At 43.0% G+C, this 27,176-nt stretch overlaps 1 protein-coding gene across 4 annotated transcripts in view; it reads right to left on the bottom strand.

The window, feature by feature from the left end:
• LOC139923566 (RNA-binding protein Musashi homolog 2) overlaps positions 1-27,176 on the bottom strand; it is a 280,792-nt gene that overhangs the window by 118,684 nt on the left and 134,932 nt on the right. For all 4 annotated transcript variants that reach the window (XM_078283979.1, XM_078283978.1, XM_078283981.1 and 1 more), the window contains exon 7: positions 15,802-15,850. In XM_078283979.1, coding sequence (XP_078140105.1) covers positions 15,802-15,850 — 49 coding nt within the window. The remainder of the gene's footprint in view (positions 1-15,801; positions 15,851-27,176) is intronic.

Genomic DNA, 27,176 nt, shown 5'->3' with positions numbered 1-27,176 from the left:
CTCTACTTTGTATTACTTCCCTTCCAGCCAGCCGCCACCCAGGAGAGCTGCTCTCATTAACCTCCAGCACCTGCACTCCGCACCGTTTAAAGGCAAAAAAATAAAAAAAGCAAAAAAATACCCCTCTCCATGTCAAATCGATTTTTTCACGTGCTTATGTTGCTCGCCGCTGATTTTAACATATTGCTTTTTTCCTCCCCCTCGCCTCCTATCACTTTCCCGCCTGCAACTTCTCTCGTTCGGGAGAAAATTTGTTGAACACTGTTTCCCTTTGCTTGTGGCATTTCTCTCACAAGAGGCAGCAGAGTGATGAGATAAGAGCAGGTGGAGGGGAGGAGCGGTGCCTGTGCGGCGCTTGATGGAGGCTTGAGGAGATGCAATAACATTAACAAACATACACTGTCACTGCTTTCAAGTCCCAGGACAGCTCTTCCAATAACAAATGCCCACTGCCAGAAAGAGCACAACTTCAGTTAATCTGTCTCCTCTTTGGAGACAAATTAAGCCGGGTTCCCACACTCAAATTCAAGCACCTTTCATTGACTTTTAGGGTCAAATGCAAGGCTCACCAGAATGTAAACAACTATTTAAAAATTTTATTACAAAGTGAAAATAATATAATTTGGATGGAGAGCTTGTGAAATTGTGATGGTCAAGCCGTCTCATTTGTGAATACTACAGCAGAATAAAATGGAGCTAATATCATGATTCATTTTTCGATACATATTGTTCCATTTTTGTATTGTGATATATTGAATTTCGATATATTGACCCATCCCTATAATTTAATGAATAATTTAAAAAAAGAAACTCATTGCTTGATTCAAGATTATACTTTTATCATGTATGATCATACTAGGAAAAAATACTTTAAGGCTCATTTATGAAGGTTCAGAGTTGTATTATCTCAAACACTTATAATGGAAGTTTCATGCAACAGGCACAGTACACCTTTCAGTTTTACCATTTAATGAATGCATAAATGAAGTTGGAAAGTATACTGTGCTACATACTTACTTTCAGTTCTGCCCTTTAACAGTTCCCATTGTTAATGCCCTTTTCAGATCGGTGGAAGAGCCTGTGGGAGCCCCGGTTACATGTGGCTGCAAGAGCATCTGGGCTGCACTGTGTGCAAGGCTCATCCCGCCTAATACAGTGAGAGTCTGATTAAGCTTTGCCTCGGCCCCTACTTGTGTCCAGCAAATTAGAGCACAGCAACAAGCAGTGTCCACAGTGAGACAGCCTTAACATCATCACAAAGAGGAGACAGCGCCTTTCACTCCCCTAGATTGGTTTTTGAAAGCCTGCTTGGTAAACTAAAGCACCCTCCACCCACCTCCTCCCTCAAACATACAGACAAATACATGTGCACACATTCGCTTTCCAATCATTGCCCGCACATCACCCTCTCTAGCCACACACACACACACACACACACACGCACAGCCTTTCTTCTCATTCCCCACTCATTTCCTTCCCCATCCTTTCAAGGTCCAAGGTCTCAAGGCACTGTGTTCTTGACCTCCATCTCTCCATCTGCCACTTTCTCTTTCTGGACAAGTTAATAAGAAGACAAACAGGTCACCCCTGGGGCCCCAGCAGCCTGCCAAACAGCATCGGTCAGAGAGACATGCACTGACACATGGGGAACAACTCAGTCTTTTAATTACCCCCTCCATGCTTCTATCCAGCAGTCAGACGTACGAGAGAGCAGAGGAGATGGGCATTGATGTATGGAGAGGATGGAGGGATCGCTCGTCACCTCGCCCTCGGGGAGATCCATAAAGCGAGCCGCGGCTGTTGGCAGCTGTAATTAGGCGCGTTGGAAGGAAACGTATCAATACTTGGCTTCCGCCGAAGAGAGTCGGGGGTTTGCGGGGCGAAGTCGGCGTCAAGAGTCGACGCCCCCCCCCCTCGTTTGAGAGGACTGTTTATTTCAAGGTTGTTTTCCAAGGAGAAGGCCTCTACCGCTGGAGGGGCCGCAGCCTGCTGAAGTGGAGCCGATCCAATGACAGAGTGTTGTTCACGTTGAGAGCGCAACGAGAGACTTGTTGAAAGAGGCGAAGCCACAAGACAAGACAAACTGGCCATCAGCGCTGCCTTCATTTACAATACACATAAGTGCCGCGTGACACTTGTGGCTGAAAGGGGGAAACATAAATACAAATTGGAATAAATAATGTATAACACTTCTAATGAGAAGGAAAGAAACAGAGGCACAGGACCGTAGCAGTTACAGCCATCAAGCAATTTGCTCTCCATTATTGTAGCGATTGTAATTAAAAGGGAACTGAGTGAGGGCCAGCGACGCAGCATCAGTCGGCACCATTGGCCCCTTCTATCTTTGTCTTCTTATCAATTAGTGTTACAATAATATCGCTCCCTTGTTGCCGAGGCCATTAGCATTTTGATTGAACATGCAAAAAGCTAGAAGTGTTGCTGTGGTGGCTAACGCCTGAGAATTGTCCTCCTCCGTGTCGCCTCTTCTTTCCATTCACGTCCACTGGGGCCAGTCACATTTGTCTGACAAAAGCGACGCCGATGCAGGAGGGGAAGAGAGACAGAGAACAGAAGGGAGGGACACAGATAGACAGATTGGGAGAAGGAGTTCAGAGAGCAGAGGAGACCCCTGAGAGGGGAAGACAGGAATGAAGATGTAAAAGGAGGAGCGCTGTGATAAAACCGGGAGAGGAATGGCAGGATGGAGGGAAGAGTGGGACGGAGAGTACAGTAGATAAAAGAGGGCCAAGTGTGTGGGTTGGGCAAAAAGGGGACTGTGGTGAATAAAGAAATAAAGGGAGGAATTTAAGGACAGATGGAAGATATGCACATGGGAGCAATAAATAAAATACGCAAAAAAAGAGAGATCCACAACACTCCAAAAATCAGTTTAAGAGACTTTATTCTAACGGGCTCCTTTTGTTGTTCTCATAATGTTTAGGCAAGCAATGTATAGTGTATATTGGGGGAGAGTGAAAGGTCAATGACAATATACCTATGTGCATGAAAATGGAAATGCCATGCTGCTCCCTATTTTATGTTCTAAAATTTAAAAAAATTATAAAAAAGATCACAAAATAGAGCCTTAATTCTATTTGCCTAGTCATAAACCTAAAAACTGTGCTCAAGCAGTATTATTATTATATATATACTGTATATTAAAATATATTGAAAACCTGTTGATGTTGTTCCAATTCCTTCTGGTCGCCAATAGAGTTCGAGAGAGGTCACAGATTGCGTAATGCAACTTGAGGTGCCTTGGACACTTTTTTTTTTTTTTATGTAAAGAGCACACAACCCTACAATATTTAACATTAGAAGATAAAAAACATCGCAGCCTCCTATCTGCTTTCAAAACAAATACACAGTGCTGGAATTTCCTCGCCCAACGGAGAATGACAGCGCAGAAGAAGCATCACAAGGAGAGCAGAACCATTTCAATTAAGGGGAACTCCCTGCAAAGGCAACATGAATCAGCCTGGCTGTCGGCGTGAAAGCTAGGCAGACGACAACAAGCGGCAACCTCTTACCAGGAGTAAGATCACATCTCTATGAAGCGCGCCGGCTGATCGCGCGGGACCTTACATTTCCTTCAGAGCCTAAAGTAAGCGCGCTGCTTAGTGGGAGTTCTTGCAAAGGGGAAGCGCCTGTGGGCCCGGCTTTGACACGTCTTCCCGGGGGGGGGGGGGGGGGCGAGGGGGGTGGGGGGGCTGCACATTTAACTTCCTGACTGTACTCTCCCTTTTCCCAAGCCTTCTGGCTGACAGCTCTACCCCGCCAAGAACAGAAAAAAAAAAAAAAGCGAGGCAAGACCCAGAGGACTCTCAAAGAACCCTCAAAGATAAATCTGTGTTACTGTCTCCCCCATTGCCATTCATATTCTTCGTGTAAAAATCAAAGGCTGCGCTGTTGTGCGCTCTCAAGGAGTGCTGTTCATAAAGACTGGAGGAGAACAGAGGAGTTGCGCTTTGAGGGAGGACTTCTTTGGGTGAACGGTGAGAGGTGGGGGGCAAGTGAGGGACAAAGCACATATAAGATAGAGCAATAGAGAAATGTGAATCCTAGAAGAACTTGATGCAGCTAGTTCACCGTAAACACATCCGTCAATTCCCAGGTCAGACACAGGAATTGACCTTATTCACACAGTGGCCATTTTGAACACTTGGGGTTAGAAACTCTACCCAGAAGATTGGCATAAAACTAACTTACTTCAACACATAAGATGAAGAAGAAGTTTCTTACAGTTACCTACATCTCTCCAGATTCTTGAGATCCAGTCGTTTCTAATGTGTTTTTCAGTGGGGAATCTGTGAAATGATAAATGTTTGTATTATGTGCATCTTGGTTCACAACAGTAGGACAGAGCTGGGCTGTACTTGCTCTTCCGGGTAGTTTCCCACCTTGAGTGTTCAAAATGGCAGCCGTGTGAATAAAGTCATGAATAAATATGTGATGATGAGGCATCCTCTAGAAATTCTGGAACGAATTCCAGTACGTCCCTTCCACTGTTCACACTTCAGGTGAAACGTGGTAAGAAAAGACAGTGAGAAAGAGTAACACCAGAGCTCCTTACTAAACTGGCCTAATGAGCCATTAGTCCCCTCACAAAGTGGCAATTCATCGTGAAATAAGGCCAAGGTCCTCAGTGAGTGTGTTCGTTTTGTCTCCAGAGGTTGGCTGAATACAAGGCTCCAATGCAGACAGTAAAGAGTGGGGACAGGACAGATGACCTCTGCCTAATTAGGTTCCCATCACAGCTCCTTAGCCAGCCTCAAGGTGCAGAAACTCTGGTCATCCTGTACGATGTGAAGAAAAGAAAAATGGAACGGTGGAGTAGAATAGAAGGTAAATTAAAGATATGATGCTATTTGGATTGACTTGGGCAGCCCACCGGTGGCGGCATCGGTGGCCCCCAATGCAGGTAGACTCTGAAGAAGCAAGTGTCTTAAAGTTGTTGCTGTGTGAACTGTTGGAGCTTGCTTTGGCTCGAGTGTGTGTTGCGAGTAGCGCTCCCGGCAAACTGGAGGTAGGTAAAGCTCTACTGTGAAGTAAGTAACAAAATTTGGAACACAATCAATCGTCATGATGGCAAAAACTAGGAAAATAAGGCCCAGGTTGAAAATAACTGGAATTATCCTTTAATAATGCATGCGCCAATCACAGGCGGTGGTGAAATCATTACTGGCCACAGACATGATAGTGGGCAAGGTCAAAAGCAGCTGGTTATTACCACTGCTATATTATTTATCAGAGCCATTTCCACATCAAGTGGCCTTCCCTGGGTTGCAGCTGCTCCCGCAGACCTCCCACGCTGCCTTAGAGGAAGTAATGGGCCAATGAGCTTAGACTCATGCAGTGAGCCTGCCTGTCATGCTGGGCAACAGCCAGGGACCGGGCCAATCACTAGAGAGAGTGGCACCCGCTCTTCAGCCAACCCCTGTAGTAATGGTGAGATGTGTCAATCAACCAGGTTAACTATGGGAGATGATAAAGCCTATTATGAGATAAGTGTGAAATAAAGAAAAGCAAGCCTGGATGAAACTTCTGCAATTCACCTATAGTAAGGAGATGAATGTGACATTTATTTTGTTTTTTCATCCAAAGTCTGAGTCAGGCAGGCTTGCATTTGTCAGCATTTTTCCACAACTTTATCAGACTGAAAGCTTGCAGCCAAACAACAGAACAAACTCAATTTGACGGAATCCTCTGCTGCCGTGCCAACGAGATCTTTGTTTTTCCAACTCATCTCCGATGCAATATTCGTCTTCCAGGGCATATCACAAACACTTGTATCTGAAATCTCTGGGCTCTTGGCTGAGCAGCTCAGCTAATGATAATTACTGTGTTATATATTTATCAAGCTGTGTGCTGCTGTCGCTGCGAGGCATTCCTGGTACTAGTTAGGGGAAGGGAGAATGCATCTCTGCTGAATCAAGTACGCATTTCCAAGTCTAATGTTTGCCCTTTTCTAAGAGAACAGGGGAGATTAAACTGATGGGACTGTGGGCTTGAGTAATGGCTTCAGACAGCACTGCATGTGTGATTGTGTATGTGTGAATGTGAATGTATGCACGTGTGTGTATTTGCACATCTGTGTGTGCTAGAATGTGCGTCCACATCCAACACAGGACTTGGATTTCAGATTGACTTCTATGTCAGCACCAAGCGCAATTTCAGAAACAGAAAGTCCACATCTAAATACGTTCCATATATGTTCTTAGGCATAATAATAAAAACTCGAACGTGAATACTCAGAGACTTATACAACCCACAGAGCCAGGTTTTTGGATGAGTCAGTCTGAAGCACGTGTCGGTGTGGCGAGGTTGTTGGTGCTACAGTAAATGCCAACTCATGGGAAACAGACCATCACACTCCTCTGTCCAGCTGGCTGTCGTGGCATAATCCTGTATGGTAATGTTTAACAGGCCAGTATGGGGAACAGGCATAAAGAAACAATAACGTATGGTACTGCATATACACTGTGCAAAACGCGTAAATCCAACTTGTCGCGCATTCAAGTACTCATGAAGCAAAAGGTGCCTTTTTTCTGACTATTTTAGAAACCAAGAGGTACAGAGCTACTTTGTGCTGCAATGCCAGAATGAAGAGAATATTCACATCAGTTTTGTAATTGATATTTTAATGGATAATAGCTGTAATTGATATTTTAATGGCTGTTTATTGGCTGAAGTTGTTGTATAAGCCTGACACCTAAAAGTTAAACAAAGAGTGAGAATGTCACTCGCCATGTTGGCTATCTTAAAATTTCCCATTTATATTTACCACTTTATTGGGTCGTTCAAACGCGCTGTACCAGTAATTACAATATTTTTGACAGCATTTGAATGCAGCATCTTGCCACTATCGGGTGACTGTGCTGTGGTGTAGAACAAGTGCAGAAAATCTATGAGATAACGAGGAAAATACTGGACTTTTGGACCCACACGTAATTTTTTGCCCTTTTTGGAACTCTAGAGAACATGTTCCTGGTCACTTTGGTTGTTTTGGAGAAGGCTACCATGGTGCTTCACCGGTGTTTCGATTGACATGCGGGTGAGTAGAACTATTCTTTTCACCTGTGGATAGCCTTGTTCTCCAATGAACCTCCATGATGGAGCCAGCTGTGGTTGCTGGGAGATTTGTGATACAACTGCAAAACCTCTACTCCCTCGACACAGTGTGTTTGCTTTCTATGAGTTGGAGCCCTCTTTCCTTTCCGCCCATCCCTCCATCGCTCATTTTCTGAGGTCTCAAATGCAGAAGCATCAGAGGTTAAAAGGTCGCTGGTGGTTATGCAACACCAGGCTCATTCATTCATTTCCTATGAGATTTTCCATAAAACTGAAGCAAACCCAGTAAAGGCGTGCATGACCATACACATACTGGCATGCAACATTTTGTTTTTCATCTCTGGTGCTAAGTGTTCATTGTTGTGGTGTTTTTGTTTTCATTTTGTCTCCATCTTTGGTGCCAAGTGCTCATTGCTGTGGTGTTTCTGCACTGCACTTCCCAGAGATCACCTGTCAATCAAACAGTGTGTCCAGTACTACAGTTTCTATAGGTGGCGCTCTTGTTCTTTGTCTGTTCAGCCATGGTGGCTATCACTGCTCATGCTAACTACCCAGTTCTTCTTCTGTTTATTCCAAACAAACATAAAACTCATTACTTCCAGTGCGGCAGAGGATTTTTCCCAGGAAAGACTACCAGACACCAGCTGTTTAGAACAGCAAATAGGTTAGTTAGTTTAGAAACTGGCTATAGGTTGAATCACTATTGTGTTGCATTAATCAGATAAAGAGTAGCAAAATGGAAATACTGTATATTTACATGAAAATGCTACCGATTGCTACTTTAAAGTCTCGGCAAGAGGGAACCAGTGTGAATGCTCCTCATGTTCCTGTGTCCTCATCCCTACTGACATCTGAGTGATGTGGTGGTGGTGGCGGGGGTGGGGGGATGGGTGGGGGTGGGGGTGGGGGTAGGCTTGGAGCTGGCGATGGTGTTGGTTTCATATAGGACTGACTCACTGGGTGGCTGGCCTGGGTTGAAGGGCAATGCCTGCCAACTAGACAGGACACACCTCTCTCTCTCTCTCTCTCTCTCTCTCTCTCTCTCTCTCTCTCTCTCTCTCTCTCTCTCTCTCTCTCTCTCTCTCTCTCTCTCTCTCTCTCTCTCTCTCTCTCTCTCTCTCTCTCTCTCTCTCTCACACACACACACACACAAAATACTCCCTCTCCGTCAGCAGTGGCTCAGTCATTTAAAGTGACGGAACGCATTACTGTCATTGTCACCATGATTAGAGTGCCAATTAAGCACAGAGGAGGGACACGCATACAATTAACCATGATATTTCAATGACACCCCCTGCCAAATGCTAATACAGAAAAATGGTGGAAAAAAGGCACCAGAAGAGCCCATCAGAAGCTGAAACCCACTGAAACAGCGTCGGCAAAGGTTAAGGTATATTCAATTGCACTTGCTAAGAGATCTTTGCACTGTTGCATTTTAAAACAAAGCGTCCAAATTCATCCTTGGAGAAATTGAGGCTAAGCTTTGGCCAGATTTAAAGCGTCATTGTGCGTCTGTTTACTGCCGCTGTGCTGACTAGAAGTCAGCAGATCAGTAGTGTGTTTGAACTGAAACAGTGTGTTTGAAATGAAATAGTGTTTCAACTGATTAGTCTGTTTGAACTGAAATAGTATGTCTGAACTGAAAAAGTGTTTCAACCGAATAGCCTGTTTGAACTGAAACAGCGTGTTTGAACTGAAAGTGTGTGTGTAAATGGAAATTGTGTTTGAACTGAAATGTCTGAGCTGAAATAGTGTCCATAATGAAAATACATCATATATAATGACTGCTTGTTGATTTACTAACAGCAATATTGTACACCAATTGAAAATCTCTATATCAAGAGAAATTTGCCAGTCTGTGTTTGAAAGTTAAAGTTGAATGTGGCTCTAATGATGCACATCAGAATAGTAAGCCCTATATATGAACACCACAAATGTGTTAGGCAGGAACAGGCTAATCTGTGATTTCTAAATGTTGGGAGTGTTAAGTCAGTCTGTGTGAGCATGTGTGTGTGTGTGTGTGTGTGTGTGTGTATGTGCATTTGTACAAGGGGTTCCCTGCCTACAGGGTACTGTAATCACCCCCCTGCTGAAAAGAAAAAGAAAAGCTTTGTGCCTGCAATCAGTGCATACATGTGCGCGCGTGCACACACACACACACACACAAACACACACACCCTGAGATTGTGGGCCTCATTTTGCAATCAAAAAACAAGAGCCCATCCTGAGTTTAAGATCAGGCAGAGAAAACTCACTGGGGGTGTCAAAACACACTTTCTTTAATCAGTGTTTACTGTTTTGTTTGCCAAGCCGAGGCATTTTACATTTTCAAAAGATGAAAACTATTGAATTTCCAAAACATGCAATGTACAAATACACAGGCAGAGGTTCACGGAAAATGTAATTTAATGCGCCCTAAAAAGCATTAAAACTTTGTCACAAGCCCTCGCACAACTCTCTGATGAGTCTGAGAGACTGACACACACACACACGGCAACCTGCACTAACGTATGGACATCCATAGCTGCTGCCTGTTTCGTTTTGTGAAATCGGGACCTAAATATCTTTCTGGTATCGGTTCTATCGGTCCGTCAAATGCTTGTCCGTCCAATGCTTGACAAATGAATCAAATTTGGTTGATGCATACAATAAAAGGATTTTTAATACAAAATTAATCTCTACAAGTCATGTTGTGTACATGCCTGTTTTGTATTTTGATCAAGTTTTCCCCTGTATTTTTAAAAGTATTTCAGTCGTTTGAACATTTCAGTCCAATCTATTAATGAAGCTAATTACAGTGTGTGTGCATTACACAAGGCCTAATGCTTAGCAGGTGAAAAATCTAAAATTGTGCGTAAACCGAAAGAGGAAAGTGGTCTGTGACACCATAAAGCTAGAGCACAAATGTCTGTCCTCTTCAAAAAAAAAACTCTTATGTCATACTTTAAGCTAAGATGTCTCTAGAGAAAGCTAAATAAATATTAGCGTAATGGAGCACATTGTCCTTGGGTCTAAGACGTGTTCAAATATTTGGATACAACAAAAGCACACATAACCAAGTATTAACTGTGTTAGTTTTGTGTCAAAAGCCGCTGGGTTTCTGAGTTTGAACAACCGCTTCTAGAACGACCAGTGCAAACGCTAAAACATGACATGTCTCTGTGCTGAAGAGCATTGGCTGGTTATTCTATTGGGAGGCATTTCTCCAATGACATTCCAGCAAGGGCCGTTGTCTATAGGATATTTTCATTGTGGATTCAAGAGGACTGTATAAGAGAATGGAAGAGAATAATGAACTCTCTCACCAGTCAACTACAAACAAGGCACTACCCAGAAAATATTTAATCGATGAGTAGATGTTATGACAGTGTGCACCAGTGTTGAAAACCTGTATAAATATAGTGCCAAAATGAAAGCTGAGGTGACATCCGTAGTCCATAGCTGAAATTGGGATCTAAATATCTTTATGGTATCAGTTCAGAACAGTTTCCAAAGCTGTTTTAACTGTAGTTTTCAGTGGAGCTACAAATATAATATTGAATAACTCATCTTCAGGCAAAGTGCGACTAAGTCTGAAATGGACCGCTGCAGGTTTTTTGCTGCCTGGGATGCTCAGCTGGCCTTATTAGTCTGTTTTAACAAGCATTGCATCAGACACTTGAGCACGCAGCATGTGAAAGGAAGTAAAGGACAGAAGGGGAGACAGACAAATATTGTGAAGTATCCTGCAACACAAATACAGACACATGGAGACACTCTTGAGGAGTGATAAGTTATTTTCCACATCAAAAGATGACACGTGGTTTTTCCTACGTGTCAAAGCTCTCACGACTAAGCTGTCACTAATTTAATGAACTTGTGCAATGGATATTTAATATGATTATTTTTAATATGATTTGTATCTTTTAAAATACAATGTACACTTGTACAGTGGCCCCCTGTTGTTGAAGACTGAATATCAGTTAAATAATTAAACCTTTTTTCAAAGAGCCCAGTCCAATAACCTAAGCAATCATTCATCCTTATTAATAAAGGGCTAATCCTAAACCCTTTTTACAATACTGTGATCTGAAAATTTGATGCACTTGGTGAAGACGGACTGAAACTGCATATGTGCAATTTGCATATGTGTGATAATATTTTGAAACAAATTGTTTCCAGTTTGATGTGACTCATGGTTCGCCCAGTCTAAAAGCTCCTCCATGCCTCCAGAATGAGAGGCCGCCCTTATATCTCCATCCAAACTGCTGGGCTTTGTTGTCCCAATGTGGCTCTTAAAATAAGACTTGTCAAGATCAAGGAGACATATAGACAAAGTCCTTCACTTCAAGAGGAGAGAGGAGCTGAAATCAGAGAAGATAAGGTATGGTTGTGCAGTTTTTATCCCCTCCGATGGGATTTCTGAAGAACAACTCCTGAAGCCCAAACACAAAATCGATCAGGTGTATCAGTGATGAATTGATCAGCTCCCAGTCAAAAACAGCACAGAAATAATACACAGGAATAAACCATATAAAGTATATCCAATATAGTTAAAGGAAAATTCCTCTTACACTGTTAGGTGTCATCAATCGGTGATGTTCAATGCATTCCAGGAGTTATTTTGTTTATTTAGAGAAGTTTTGTAACTTTCTTTTTTGGTGAACCCACTTCCCCTCAACCTGCCTCGTCTACTTCTACTTCAGTTAGTGATTTCCTACGTTTCCCAGAATGCCTTTCGACAATGTATGTATAGGTGGAGAGAGAACAATGAGAACAATGCCGTGGTGTGCCATGCTCAGTTGTTCAAATTACATAAAAGTCATTGAAAACGGCATTGTATTACTCCCGCTGTCAATGACAAATCTGCAAAAACTACTAGCTGTGGCTGCATTGCATTCTGGTCTATTGAGGCTACTCTTGGTGGAGAAATTGGTCTCTCTCCTCTTCTACGATGGATTTCTCCCTGTATGATTGTTGAACATCTCTTGGTGCAAAATGGCGGCTCCACAAAGAATTCCTCGCTCTTTGATTCGTTGACGTTTATGTTGATGTTTTAGATCGCTGACAACATTTTTCCTGAAAACTTCCAAACAAAGGAAGAAGATTGTAGTATTATAAGCTGTTTATTAGACTTCAGAATTGCTCTGCACATAAGGAAGGAGTGTGAATGCATTATTGAGAGAGAGGCATCAAACGAAGAGGCAAAGGGAAACTGGAGAATGCACCCAATGCTACAAAATCATAGATTTAAGGACCAAAATACAAATATATTGACTTTGTGGCACAGGAAAATCTACAAAAAGTCAAGGGGGTGAGTACTTTTCAGTGCCACTGTATTAGAGAATTACTTTTTTGCACTTCGGCGTGATTTCTTTAAGGATCACAGCATGTCACCAAAACAAACACTCAGAATCGAGGTTTCAGCGTTAGCAGGCGCAATTTGTCAAAGGAGGCGGGGGACGTCAGCTTAGGTGGCAGCCTTAAAATAGTTCTATACGAGTACAAAAGAAAATCCTGCTGAAAAATCAATGAGCTGACAGTCCGGCCTTTTTGCCACATAGTCATCTTCTGATGGGAAATACAAATTAGATGAGTCTGCAGCCACAAAGACCAACTTCTGCTTACTCTCCCGGTACTTACGCATACTAAAAGTATTGCAAATCGCACATCAAATTGCCATCTTCCAGACAATAGTACATTCTTACACACACTCACACACAAGTACACACACACACATTAATCCTAGAGAGTGGATGAGCGAGAGTGGCAGCGAAACAATGATGAGTCACCAGGCTTACTCTGGATGGCTCAGAATCTGAGGGAGATTAATAAGAGACCTTTCCTGTCTGATGCTAGCCAGAGCGGAATTTACCTTCACACGTCCACACACACATCCACACACTGGAATACATGCCCTGTGAAGTTCTATGACCGGCAATATCATAGAGGAACAGTACCTTCAGTGCCATACCGAACTAGGACCTGTACGATGTGACCAAACGTCTAGCATTACACCAAGAATGTACATAGATTTACAATGAAGACCCAGGAGTTAGATCAACACAGTCTAAAAATTTTGTGAAATGGGTGTAAACTCTGAAACGCAGATTCCGTGTTGTGGACATGAATAATGAGAACATTACGTTCCTCCACCATGAAAGGATTATGCGACAATAACACAAATTGGACACCCCATTTTCCCCTGTTCATCAATGGGAAAGGTTAGTTAAGGGTTAGGTTTTGGCAAGTAAAACAACTTTGGTTAAGGTTAGGGTTGGGTTTAGGCAACTACAACTTTGGTTAAGGTTAGGTTTAGGCTACTACAACTTTGGTTAAGGTTATGAAACTAAAACAATTTGGTTGAAGTTAGGATAAGGTTTAGCCATGGTTAAATAAGAAAACAATTGAAAATGAAAGCACGCTCGGCAGGACTCGGCAGTCGGACTTGTGCTGTAATTACACAGTGGTCTCCCAACATGGCTGCTAGGGGGTTCTAGAATGCTTCTGCAAAGCCTCTATTCTCTATGTAACCTCTAGTCTTTCTGCTGCTCAGCTAGAGGAGAATCCAGTGAAAGGAATCAGTTCATGGGGATGAACAACCCCACGAAAACAAAAGAACAATAATACGCCTTTTCAGCACAGACAGTGAAATCATCTCGAATTATGAAACACTATTGACCGGCTTTCAAAGGGGTACAGGAGGCAAAGGAATTTTGCCAGTGAAGTAGTGTCTCCTTGGTGCTTAATTGTGGGCCTGATGTGTGGCTTGTTTGTTGGTTTTATTCTTAATGGCCGTGAAAGGGCTCTTTCTGACCTTGGAGACCTGTGTTACAATCTGACATCCTGTGGAGAGTAATGGGCAGTTTCCATACAAGCTGAGCAAAATACTAGCAGGGAGGGAAAACACTTTTAACCTGAACCTGCCTCGCAACCTCCCACCTCCCCTTGGCCTCCCGCTCACGTACCTCTTACTAGTTTATTTCTCTCTCTCTCTCTCTCTCTCTCTCTCTCGCCCTCATTCTCCCTTGCTCTTTCACTTTTATTCTCTCTCTAGCGGGAGCATTTTCACCCACCTTACACTTACCAACAAGAACTACAGTCCAAAGGGGTCAACTGAATGCTGAGTGCAACAGAGATCCATGGGATTTGTTTTTTAGCCAAGGCATAATCTATTAAGTATTAGACTACTTAAAGAAATAAAATAGAGTAACTGCAATCAATGAACATACAGAAATAGATTATCTATAGTTTATGTAGTTTAGTTACAGTACAACCACAGTCTCCTACTGTTGAACACTGGTAGGAATTAAGTCCCTTAATAAAGGGCACAGTAGTTGTTATGGGAGGTGAGAGTGTTACTCATTCACTTTGCCCACCTTTATTTTCCCAGCCGGTTCTGGGATAGTGTATGCTAAAATGTTAGCATGGAGCCTACCATCACTCAACATAGTGTAAGCTCAAGTGTTAGCATTAAGAATTGCCATCACTCAACATACTGTATTCTAAGGTGTTAGTATGGAGCCTACTATCAGTGTTAGCATGGAGCCTACTATCACTCAACATAGTGTATGCTACTGGGGACACATGGATGATTTTGGTGTCATGTTCTCATCACTTAACGGCTAGGTTGACCAATGGGACAATCCCCCACACACTCACTGTACCATATTCCTTTAGCTGGTTGCCTAATAAACATACAATGCAGCCTTCATATAGAGCCAGCTTCTATTCCTCGCCACGCTCCAGCATATCCCACTCCAGCAAAAGACACTACAGTGGTGTGGAGTGGGCTACTGGAGGTTTTGCTGTATCCCTCCCTTAAACTCCTCCTCTCAACTGAAGCCCTGGCCGCTTCTCTCAGCGTTGTGTCTTTGTAAAGTCCTCTGCTTTGGGGCAGAGGGCTGCGTTGGTGAAGCCAGCGATAAGGCCTGGAGATAAGGTGGGGGGAGATAACCGGCCTGCTGCCTACGTCGCTCTGCAGCATCAGCTATCTGAACTCTTATCGGACCACACAGGCCTCCCTCTCGCCCTCCCTCAATCTCTCTCTTTCTATTCAACCATCGTACACCCTCTTTCTCTTTCTTTTGCTCTTTTTCTCACTGTCTCATTCTACCTTCTCGTTCTCTCTCGCCCTCTCTCTCTCTCTCTCTCTCTTCCATCGTCCAATCTCCAGAATGCCAGCGCAGATCCATATCGACTTATCTGAGGGGGCAAAATGGCCGAAGGGGAAATGAGGCTAATTAAATTGATAGGGAAAATAAATGTTGGTCTATGTGGTCTGTTTAGCTGGCAGGCTGAGTTGTCATATAGGGGTGTATGCACTTGTGTGTGTGTATGTGCATGTGTGTATGATGTGAGAGTGTGCAGTGTGGAGAATGGCCATGATAAGGGAACAGATTTAGTATGGATCGCTGGGCAGAGTGAAAGCTATCTGTAACAAACAACAATGGAATTGACCTTGAGGGAAGTAGGAATCCTTGAGGAAATCCACTTATTGTTGTGGTTGTTGTTGTTGCTAATGTGTGTGTGTGTGTGTGTGTGCGCACGTGTATGTGCGTATTGAGCTGGAAGATATGGATGCCAGAGGGGAACAGGCTTTTATGTACTGCATATAATGCACCAGCATGGGCTTAAGTGTGGTGGCTATCGATTCGCTGCCTAAAGAAGCATGGGATACTCCAAGTCTAAACGGACAAACACACACACACACACACACACACACACAGCCGCAGCAGTGTGGTAACTTACCTCTGTGTCGGTTGGTGGTTTTGTCAAACATTAGCATGGCATCCTCTACCTGAAAGACAACAGGAAGACATTTGTTAGACTTCTACAGGCAGAAAGAAAGAGAGTTGAACTCACAAAAACACACACACTCATGTAATGGCTCACAAACACACACACCAGTTTGGAGCAAGAGTGTGGTGTTGAAGTGTGTGCCCCTGGCCATGGGTGATGAGTAGCACACACACACACACACACACACACACACACACACACACACACACAGAACAAAATCAGGATTTTGAGATTTCAGGAGGGCATGTTGTGCAATAATGTACAATACAGAATTTGAAGCCTGATTACTTACAATGTCACACACACACACACACACACACACACACTACATCTAACCTAACGAGGCAACAGTTGTTCCCCCATCAATGATGCAGTCCCCCCTCATGTCCTATCAGTAACAAATATGTCACCTTGTTTTGACCCGTCATTACCTGAAAATGCCATGCACAGTCGCGAGACAGCATTTCCACAAGTTTCGTCAAAATCTGATCAGCCATCGTCTGAGACGGACAAACAAACAAATGAACGAACGGATGGAAACCAATCCATAGTCTCCCCCAGACAACCCCTCCCCCCCCCCCCCCCTCCTCTCTTCTCTTACCTTCCCCAGATAAAGCAGATCATCAATCAATCGTTGTCTCACTCTCTGGGAGAAAGGCCCTGTTGCCATGAGCCATAATCACATTCATCAGGGCCAATCAGCCACAATGAGGCTCCATTTCCACACGGTGAGAGAGAGGAGCACTACATGGCTAACTCACACACTCTGCAAAAATACAGATTCATCTTAGCTCGAGGACAAAGGGATGGTGATGCGATGCCGAGAGTGATGCCGTGTGTGCGTTTATGTTTACATGCCTATATCTCCAATGCCTATTGCAATGCCTAACGGAATTAAGATGGGCGTGTTTTAAATCCAAAACACTTGGACTGTTTGACTTTGTGTGAGAGTGTGTGTGAGACAGAGTCAGGCTAAGGCTGGAAAAACACTACATAACTGAACAGACTTTGAAAAGACTGGACATCACACATTCAGCCAAGGGTATTTGCTTGACGACTAGTTGGTTTTGGGAACACACACTTGACGACTAGATTTGGGGAACACATATTCGATGATCACACTTGACAACCAATTGATTTCTAATACCATGCAACCCCCAAATCTTGCGAAAACCACAAACTCCCATGCTACTACAACACACAATCAGAACATGGAGGTGGAACAACTTGCTGCTGTATTTTGGTTTCATTCTCTGGCAATCAACTCTCATTGGCTATTGCCAGTCTCTGTTCAGATTTGACTGGTAAACCAGAGGACAGGAAGACTTGTCCAGAAATAATGGTGATGATCCCGACTGGATCAGGAGGCAAGACAAAGTAAGCTCTCATACATTGACATTTCCCATCAACCCAAGGGTTGACAGAAATGACGTCAACTTCGTCTCCCTATAGGAATGTTTTATGGGTGGTGAGGGGGTATGGTGGTAGTGGTTAATACTGATTGGTATTTGTATGTAGCTCATTTTTTTGGTGTGCTTGCTTACACACAGACACACACAGACACACACACTTTGCAGTTCAGCAATGCTGTGAAGCAATATGTCTGGCAGGCCTTGGCAGTGGCTCATTTAAAGTGGGCTGGGGTTTGCTGCTGACTCGCTGCTCTGCCAATCTCCCCGTCTGCTGGTCCACAGACTAACAGGTCTGACAACAAGTTTCTACTCAACAGCTGAACAGAACTGGAAAACTGAGAGGAATTAATAGTTATCTCCATGTGCCGATGGGTCCAAGTGTCTCCTTGTTGAACTGCCATGTCTGAAAAGCCTTTGGTAGTAACCGTTATAGGCAAGCTGCTGGCCTGCATGTTACTGCGCCTGCTACTGCTAGTTTTCACTGCTTTCACATTGAAAGATTGGTTTCACAATTTCACATTTCTCTACAATTGAAGATAGCTCGTGGAAGCGTTTGGCTAGCTAGTAGACGATTCAGGTTCTCTGGTTTCCTGATAAAGTAAGTCATGTCATTTCACAACATTAGATTGTTTGGTTTAGGTTTTGCATAGTCTTTGTTGGACTTCATTATAATTGCTTTGTAATTCCTTTTCCTTTTTGAGGATGTAATGTTAGCTAAGTGTATGCTAGCTTAGCATCATGTTAGCTTAGCAGTCAAGTTAGTTATTTTTATTACATTATTTGCCAAGATGCTCACACCTGGCAAGCATGTAACTAGCGCTAAGCTAGTTTCACTTGTTTTCCTAAAATTTCTAAATGTATTAGTGAAGGAAGAACTCAGGGATGTGGCTTGCAGACTCACAGAATGTTTCCTTTTTCTGTGTTAGTCATTTATTTGTCTTAAAGGTAAGTAAATAAAAAGAAAGTAAGCAATAAAATCACTTGTTTTCACTACGAAGTGCACACAGATAAGAGATATGTGATATAAGATAAGCAAGGACTGTGAGTCGCTGTGAGTCGGACACTTCCCATCTACATTCCTACTGTACCTATAGCTATTGTCACTGGGGTCTGTGGTTTAGCTTCCCCAGAAAACTCTACCCTTGAATATTAGGTTCTATGGTTTTCTCAGGCAAATCAAACTCGATATAGAGTAATTATTTTGGAGAGGACAAAAGTGGCAGTGTATTGAAGGGCCGGGGGCTGTATCGAGAAGGGAGGTCGCGAGTGGCAATTCAAGACTGACCCTAATAGAGTCTGACAGCAGGTTAAATCAGCCACTTGCACATTATTTACATTCGTTTCACTGGTGGAAAGAATTATGAAAGGCCTTTCCACCAATCTCTGGAGCTCTCTGGACCACAGTGTGTATATATGTGTGTGCTTGTACTCCTTAATGAAAACCCTCTTTATGTCTTTTCATTGTTCACAAGCACAGTTAAAGCTATGCATCCATGGGATTATTAGGGGAAAAGGCAACCAGGGAAAAGCTTATAATGTTGTCTTAAGTTTCCATTCAAAAACCTGGGAGGCTGGTCAAGCTTTGACTATAGAAAAATGCATACATATATTGAATTGGTATATTATTATAATTAGTATTTTTATAAATATTATTATCATTAACATCATTATTATTATAGCACTTAAAACAAGACATTTATTTAGCAATATCCCTAACAATAATATAATTATAATATAAGGTATAATACATATCTTATAAGCACTTTCTGTTTTTATATTGATGGTGATGGTGATGGTGATGATGATGATGATGATGATGATGATGATGAACATATACAGCAAGGGAGGGATGGATGGGGATGGGGGCAGCAGGATGGTGGGATTTTATAGTACAGGGGGTTTCTGTTTCTGTCTATATATTTAAAAAAGCTGATGTGCTTGTGAATGAATGAGTGAATAATGAATGAAAGATTTGGAAGTCAAACAGCAGAGAGAAATTAACCAAATAACTGAACAATAAGTGCAAAATGAGAGGGAGGGAAAGTGGGCTTCCAGCAGCGGAGAGGTGGTGCTGGAGCGCTATTCATTAGAGGGCTGTGGAAGATGGATCATTCATCTGATGACAGGGACCATCAGTTTGTCTGACAGGAATGATGGACGCACGGCGCGGATGTCAGGGAGACATTTTCAAAGACACATGCGGGAGAACTTTGAATACAGTTGGTAGTCATGCTTATTCCTCATCTTCACTCTCCCTCTAACACACATACATATCATCGCATAAATTAATATACACAATCACAGAGATTCAGACTCTCTCTCTCTCTGTCTCTCTCTCTTCAGCTGACATAACACCCCCTCTGGCAGTTGTATTGTTATATCCTCAGCTCTCAGGCAACACTAGCTATGAATGGCTAATTGTGTTTCTAAATGTACGACTTGACTGTATCAAAAGATTCCAAAAGACACGGTTCATTTCTGTGCTGTTTTTTGACTGGGAATTGATACTAATACATTATTCCCTCTCGCCCTTTTCCAAAGACTCCCAGAATACAACACTTTTTTTCCCCCTTTTTAAAAAAAATATTTTTCTCTTCTCTGTCTTGTTTGTTTTCTTTCTGGTTTGTTGCTCCCCTCACCTACTGTACCTCACTCGCCTTCTCTAACCTGTGATGTCAATTATGTCATATTAATGTCTCTGTTACTTTGTCAAATGTTCACCTTTTATTGTTTCTTGCACATTTAAGTAAAACAAACCAAAAAAAACAAAGTCTTTGCTAAATGAGCCTGCTGGCTAGTTAGCTAGCTAACAGTTTGTTGTTTTTGGTTTGTTGCTCCCCTCATTCCCTTTTACTGTACCTCACTCGCCTTCTCTGACCTATATGTCAATTATGTCATGTTAATGTCTCTGTTACTTTATCAAATGTTCACCTTTTATTGTTTCTTGCACAGTTAAAAAAAAAAAGTGTTGTCTTTGCTAAATGAGCCTGCTGGCTAGTTAGCTAGCTAACAGTTTGTTCAGGTTAACTGAGCTGACTCTTCTCAAGCTACAACTCAGAGTGTTTTGGAGTAGAGACTAGGGCTAAAGACAAGACAGTTTACTGTGTCACAGTAACCTACATTTGGAAACACTTCTACTTAGAACGTTACTGAATGGACCTACAGCCACACCACAACAAGCTTTTTCAGGTTTCTCTCTTTTGCCTGGTTGCTATATATTTACCCATTATTTGTGCACAGCTAATTCCACAGCGGACCTCCATGATGGCACCAGTTGTGGTTGCTAGATTTGTGATGCCACTGCAAAGCCTCTATATTTCCTCCCAATCTCTTTGTCGGCCCACTTCTAGTCCTTGCACTAAAGAAGTACTAAAGAATGACTCTGAAACCAGAAGCAAACTTAAAAACTCTCAAGGACAAAACAGCACAGGGTTAAAGAAAGGCTTAGAGATTTCCCTAAGACCACGTTTATGCTGTTAATGCATCTATACAGAGGTAGGACAGAGAGAGAGAGGGAGAGGGACACGATGAGAGACAGATGGAAATAGAGAGAGAGATAATGGGAGAAAATGAAAATGATAAGACAAATAGAGAAAGGATGAGAGGAAAAAGCCACAGAGGGAAGAGGGAGGGAGAGAAAGAAAGGGGAACAGACAGCGAGGGAGAGCAATGAATAGACAGACACGACGAGAGATTGCTGTGGTAGCTTCTGAGCTATGCTCCATTCACTTTTATCACTGGTGATTAAACATGGAGCTGTGGGCTGCAGCACGGCCCTCTGTGGAAAACAATGCAATTAATGCCTGCTGCATCAAAACAACACAGAAAAATGAAGGGGGATAAATCTCCTCAGAGGGCTCGGGGTGTTGAGAGAGGAGGAGTGTGTGTCACAGCTAGACTGGCTTCAACGGTTCACCAAAAGCAACCAGTGGGAGAGAGGCAGAGAATTAGCTCTGATCGCGGTTTGGAATCAGATTTAAACGTCCGTTGGGAGGAAATCTGGATGCTTACAACAGATTTTTTTTCTCTCCATTAACACCCATGGTTTGGATGGGAGATGTTTTACCCTGGTGTCAAAAAAATGCACTGGAGTGAGGAATACGCATGTGTATCTATTCTATTCTTAACTAGCAATAAAACACAAAAAATAGAAATAAAAAATACACTTTGTGCAAGTGATAAAAAAACAAAAAACAAACCAAGGGGCTAATACGAGCAAATTAAAGCGATAAATACACAAATGATGCTGACACTGGCTTATAGGCCCATAAATATTCCAATTATAATTCATGGACAAAAAAGTAATAATTTGCAACAACGCCGACATGAGACTGGAGATCCTGCAACAGCAGCAACATGAGGGTCCATCTATGCTAGGAGATGGAACCGAAACCTGCACCTAGTGAGTCCGGCTATACTCTAAAGCCTGGGGGTAGAATAGAAGTTATGGCGTATTAGCGAGTCATCATCTATTGCACACGGCCAGAGAATGGAAAAATATGGAAATCTATACACTTCACTGCCAGTCTAAAGACAAGAAACAGATGTGATGATGAGTCCATCAGATCGTTTTCACCGGCACTTAGAATAGCTGGTTATGTACTGAAAACGTTTAATTACCTCTGCTGTTATTGTTGTTGTTATTGTTGTTATTGTTACCTTTACTTAAAAAGCACTTATCAAAACAGGGTCCTTTACAAGATAAATAAAAATATGAGCAACAATAAAAACATGAATAAAGAGGAAAAAATTATCAAATAATGAAGTGCACAAACAAGAATAAAAACAGAATACAGACCAAAGTTAAAGTAAAAGCAAGTCTAAACAAGACGCCTTGTGCAATTCTGGCAATTCTGCTGCGATGAAGAATTCTGGTCCATGTTTAAACCTGCAACACGTGATAGATTTCATTGAGACATAATAATATAAACCGACAGAAGATGGTGTATGTTTTATCATAAAATTGCCTTGAACATTGATTAACAGTTGAAAAAAGTGAGTTTAAGGCACAAACAGGGCAGGGAGCATTTGTTAAAATTTTAATTATTCACAACTTTGTCAACATTTAATAAAGTAACCATTTCTATAGCAGAGGAGAGAATTTGGCTGCAGAAGAGGGGTTCAAAATGCTAGAGCGCACAAGGCTGAGAAGAGTGAAACCTGTAACGTGAGTAGGACCAGTCTTGCAGTGTTTCAGTACTAATTAAGCAAATTCATGTGAACCTGTTTCGCTGAGTTAAAGCGATACTGAATCTGATTCTGAAACAACAGGCGTGTCAGTTTTTGTCATATTCACTGAGTAAATTCAGAAAATCAAATTGCAGTGCAACAAGCCCTTGAAAAAAGCACTGCGCAAGGAAATAGGCTCTTCATCGACAATCGCAAGTGCAAATAGAATCAGCTGTAAGACTAATCCACCAAGGCTTATAGCTGAAGCATAATTGAACTGGACTTACCCACCCCCCACTCCTCCCACCCCCACTCCCCCCACTGCCCCCACCCCCTGCTCTGTTTGATGGTTATGTCTCTGTGTTTCCCATACAATGTTAATATTTGGGCGCCCGCCCAGGTAAATTAACAGCCGGCCAATGAATCTTTGGTTTTGGATCCATTTCGGGTGCCATGATGCACGAGGCTGGTGGCTCTCGCAGATGTAGTTTGCAAACAATCAAGATTTAATGCTGCCAGGCGCTGAAAGTGTGTTCGCGAACTACAATGACCATAATTCATTGCACCGACGACACAGCGCATCTGTGCCCCTTCGAGTCGCAGTGTGTCTGTGCCGACACAAACTGAATGGAGAGACAGTTTGAAACAGATTGAAGGGTCATAGTCAGCTAAAATTGCAATGCCATTAGCTTATACTAGACTGAGAAAGTAAAGTGACAACCTCTGGGAAACACTGTGTGCAAATCTTTCGTGGATCTGGACCTCACTGTCGGCCACACACGCACACCACCGTGCACTGCTCTGGGCTCAGGATGGGCAGTCACTCGCTGTGTTTCTGGCGACAGGTTGCCTGTGTGAAATGACACCGTGCCCCAGCCAGATTTGTTCACACGGCCACAGATGGCGTTGCATTGACCAAAGCTTCTGGTGATCGATTGTCTGTGTTTGAGTAGAGACGGAGCGAGGAGAGAGAGCAAGTACAGGGGCCATTTATAAAATCCCCTTTTTTATTTATGGAGCTTATGGATCCGAGCCTTCAAACCCCCCAACGTGGTGCTTTAGTGCGCGCATACACATAAACACACACACTGAGGCGATATATTATGCCCGGCAGCCATCTTCACGGACGTCTGTGAGGGAGATCCGGTACAGAAGCTTCCCAGAAGTGGAGAAAGAGACAGTACAGTGCTCACAAGGAGTCCCACTGAAAAGCAAAGGGTTTCTATATCTGAATCAAGGTTTATCTACTTTCAATGTGCTAATGCCGTCTTCATTCCCCGCCTTTATTCACTCATATATATGGTAATGGCCTTAATCAGTAGAAAATGTGAGGCATTAAGACGGCTAATTGGTATGTAAATAGGCAAAGAGGGAACACTGGCGAGGGGCCCTAAGTCCCTTTGATTTCAAAATAAATATCCTTCTGTCACTTTTCATTTGGTGCCAGCAACAAGCGAGTGGCATACCGTGCCTCTCAGGAAATGGCTGAAGGCCCCCCTGGTCACAGTGGGAAAATCAGTACAGATCCACAGTTCGCAATAGCAAGGTCCAGCACCCGCACATTACAGGAACCGAGCACCGATATTCTTTCTTAACAGAGTTTTCTTCTCCTCCTTTCCATTCTGTTCTTCTTTTCTCTCTTTCAGCCGGATCGATGGCTTACCGCCGGGGCGGCCGAGTGGGAGCGCCAGAACCTGAGTCGTTTTGGGGGGCGAGAGCAATGTAATTTTCCATGTAATGAAAAAAGCAATAACATTTTCTCTCATCCTTTTACAGCTGAAGGCTCACCTCCTGTATGCTCTCCCTCTCCCTCTCTCTCTCTCTCTCTCTCTTTCTTTCGCCTCATTCTTGCTCTATCTGTTATGCCAAGCCAAACCGAACAACATCCCAAGTCCCGGCTATTGTGTGCGAGTCACCCATGCAGCCGTTTAAACATTTTCTTGGTGTTTTGAGAAAATATTAAATTTGCCCATGGAAGGAACAATGATTGATTGTGGGATTTGATGAATATCTCGACGCACCTTGAATAAAAACGGCCTGGAAAATAGCCTGGCGAGATTTAATGTATAAAATCTCCATCTTCATCAAATATGACAGCTTTGACGTTGCATCCCATTATTGGAGTTTCAGATGCATGATACAGACAGGACGAATTAAGTGAGGCTTACTTTCAGTCCGCTCCATTCAATCACAGATTCTGAGGAAACCACCCAGCAGTTCTTAATTCAGATTAGACCTTTTATTTCAGATGAATGGCAGATTGAAGAGGCCCTATATTCTGTGCCGTAGAAAACCAAAGCAGCCCCAATTTCGCACCTCTCATACAACATTAAAACTTGTCATCTGTCGAGTTTTTGATAGGCAGAACGGGGAGATACGTGGAGGGGCGCGTCGTTCGGCTGCGGCCGGCTATCCCATCGGCTTATTAAGGCTCAGATTAACATGACAGCGCCGTTTTGTCTTGGGAGTCTCGGCGGTGGCTCGGGGAACATTTAGCGAGCGACGGCAACAGCTCGCATTCCCGGTGACTGACGCCAAATCTTTTCTCTGTGTCCACAAAGGCAGAACAAAAGAGCTTTATTATTCGAAGCGTGAATTCAAAAAAGGTAGGAAGTGTGATGAGGGAGAGATGAGGCCACCAGAGATGCGAAATGCACCGTTCCAGCTATCAGACAGAAGAGAGTGAATTAAAACAAAGAAATGGAGGGGGGCGGGAGGGGGGGGTGAAGAGTGACTTGTTGACAGGAGAAAGAAGAGTCGCATTGACTTTGCTTCTCTCCCTCTCTCTTTCTCTGTCTCTCTCTCTCTCTTTTTTTTTAAAATCGAAAGTTGCTTTATCACATTCGATAATCAAAAGGCTCAATTTCATGGGCGGTCTGTCTCGAGAGAGAGAGAGAGAGAGAGAGAGAGAGAGAGAGAGAGAAAGCGAGGTCCGCTCATAAGTGTTACTTCACTCATCGTCTTGCCAATCTCTCTCTGGGAAAAATGAGCAATATTGGAGGGAGGGAGCAAGAGAAAGCTACCTTGACTATCCCCCATTAAGTAGCAGGTATTAAACGGATTCACCTTTCTTAAAAGCAGCTGCACTCCCCGCTGTGTAACTGCACGCTAGCTGGCACTAGCAGGGGTTATTAGCCAATACCGGTAAATATGAAATGAACAGATAAGAGCGAGGCCGATAGGGAGAAACTGACTGAGGCTTTGAGAAAGACCCTATCTGGATTCCCCATGCTTCTGCTTAGCCCTTATCCCCATCTTCCTCTGAAGAGAAAGTGACTTTTTTTTTATCTAACCTTTATTTCAACCGAGAAGGGCTACAGTGATAAGAGTTCTCTATTTTAAAGAGGACCTGGGAATCGCCTGGTGGGAAAATAGAGACCGAGGTTTTTCAGTGGCCGTCTAAAAGGCGTCCTGAAATGTTGCTTTGCAAACCGCAATTGGACACGCTCTCCAAAAACCTAAAACACTTGAATGAGCTCAGATGCTTCCAGAGTAAGGAAGGCTGCAAGTGGGAAGTACAGGACAGTATAGTGCTAGTTCTAGATAGGGTAGTTCGGCTGCAGTTTGGATTAGGCTTGGGCCGATATTTGATATTATCAATATTATCGCGATATTTCGTGAATATGCGATATTACCGCAATATCGAAGATGTGCCTCTTGACGATGGACAAAGTTAAAACTATGCTGCAGAATTTATTTTTACACATTCATTTATCCAGGGAAAATCTACTGAGCGCCATGATTTTTCTAGTTACACCCTGCTCCACATTCATACAGTTCCACACATTCACACATGGAGCTGCCCAGTACAACCACATCTTCTACTGCTGGCTACTGAGCAGCTCTTCTGGAGCGGTTAGTGGCTCAGGGACTTGCTTAAGGGAGGGGAGAGTGTCATTCATTCACTTTACCCCATTTTCTCAGCTGGTCTGGGGGATTCAAACCGCCATCCCTCCAGTCAGAATCCAGCTTCTCTAACCTCTAGGTTGCTGCTGCCCTTCTTACCCAGGCCAGACTGAGGGTGCGTTCGCATCAAGCATGTTTGGAGTGATTTGTTTGAACTCTGGAATGCTTACTCCTTTCAGTTTGGGTTGTTTGGCCAGGTGAAAACAATATAATTCAAACTCAGTCACACCAAATAACTGCACTAAGTGAGTGGCAAGTAAGTGGTATGAACACCAGAGAAGGTAAATTATGGCAAAGAGTGCAGACAAGTCCAATTATATTTATCTGAAGTTACAGGGACTGGAATCAGATTTGTTTGCCATGTGACTTTTGTTTACAAGCCCTGGTTCACTTGTACTTGGGCAGTCTGAACTTTAACAAACCAAATACAAAAATGCAACAAAGTAATCCTTTCCACTATGGTTCAGACCAAAAAAAAAAACCCAGAACTGTAGGTGTGATCGCAACCTGAGTCTTCACGGAGGACCAGTTGCACCTGAGCTTCTCCCTGCAGCCACCAAACCCCAGAGACCTGCTGTGGAAAACAAGCTATTCTCAAGGGAGACCTTGGCTTGTCACAGCTGTCAGTCACCATTATGTTAGAGATTAAGAGCACAACAGCAGGTGCTGAGAAGAAGCATCCTAAGCTACACAACACCGCTAAGACATGATGAAACTTAAATTATCCTTGTGGGGAAACTGGGTCTTCGCAGCAGCAAAAAAAATTATAGAATACAGCAAATAAAATAGAACATGAAAATGAATATAGAATATGAACAAGAATACAGCAAATGTGCA

Source organism: Centroberyx gerrardi, chromosome 6 (genome assembly GCF_048128805.1).
Source record: "Centroberyx gerrardi isolate f3 chromosome 6, fCenGer3.hap1.cur.20231027, whole genome shotgun sequence".
Classification (NCBI taxonomy): Eukaryota; Metazoa; Chordata; class Actinopteri; order Beryciformes; family Berycidae; genus Centroberyx; species Centroberyx gerrardi.
Note: the sequence above shows the minus strand (reverse complement) of the source record. Positions and strands in the feature narration are given on the sequence as shown.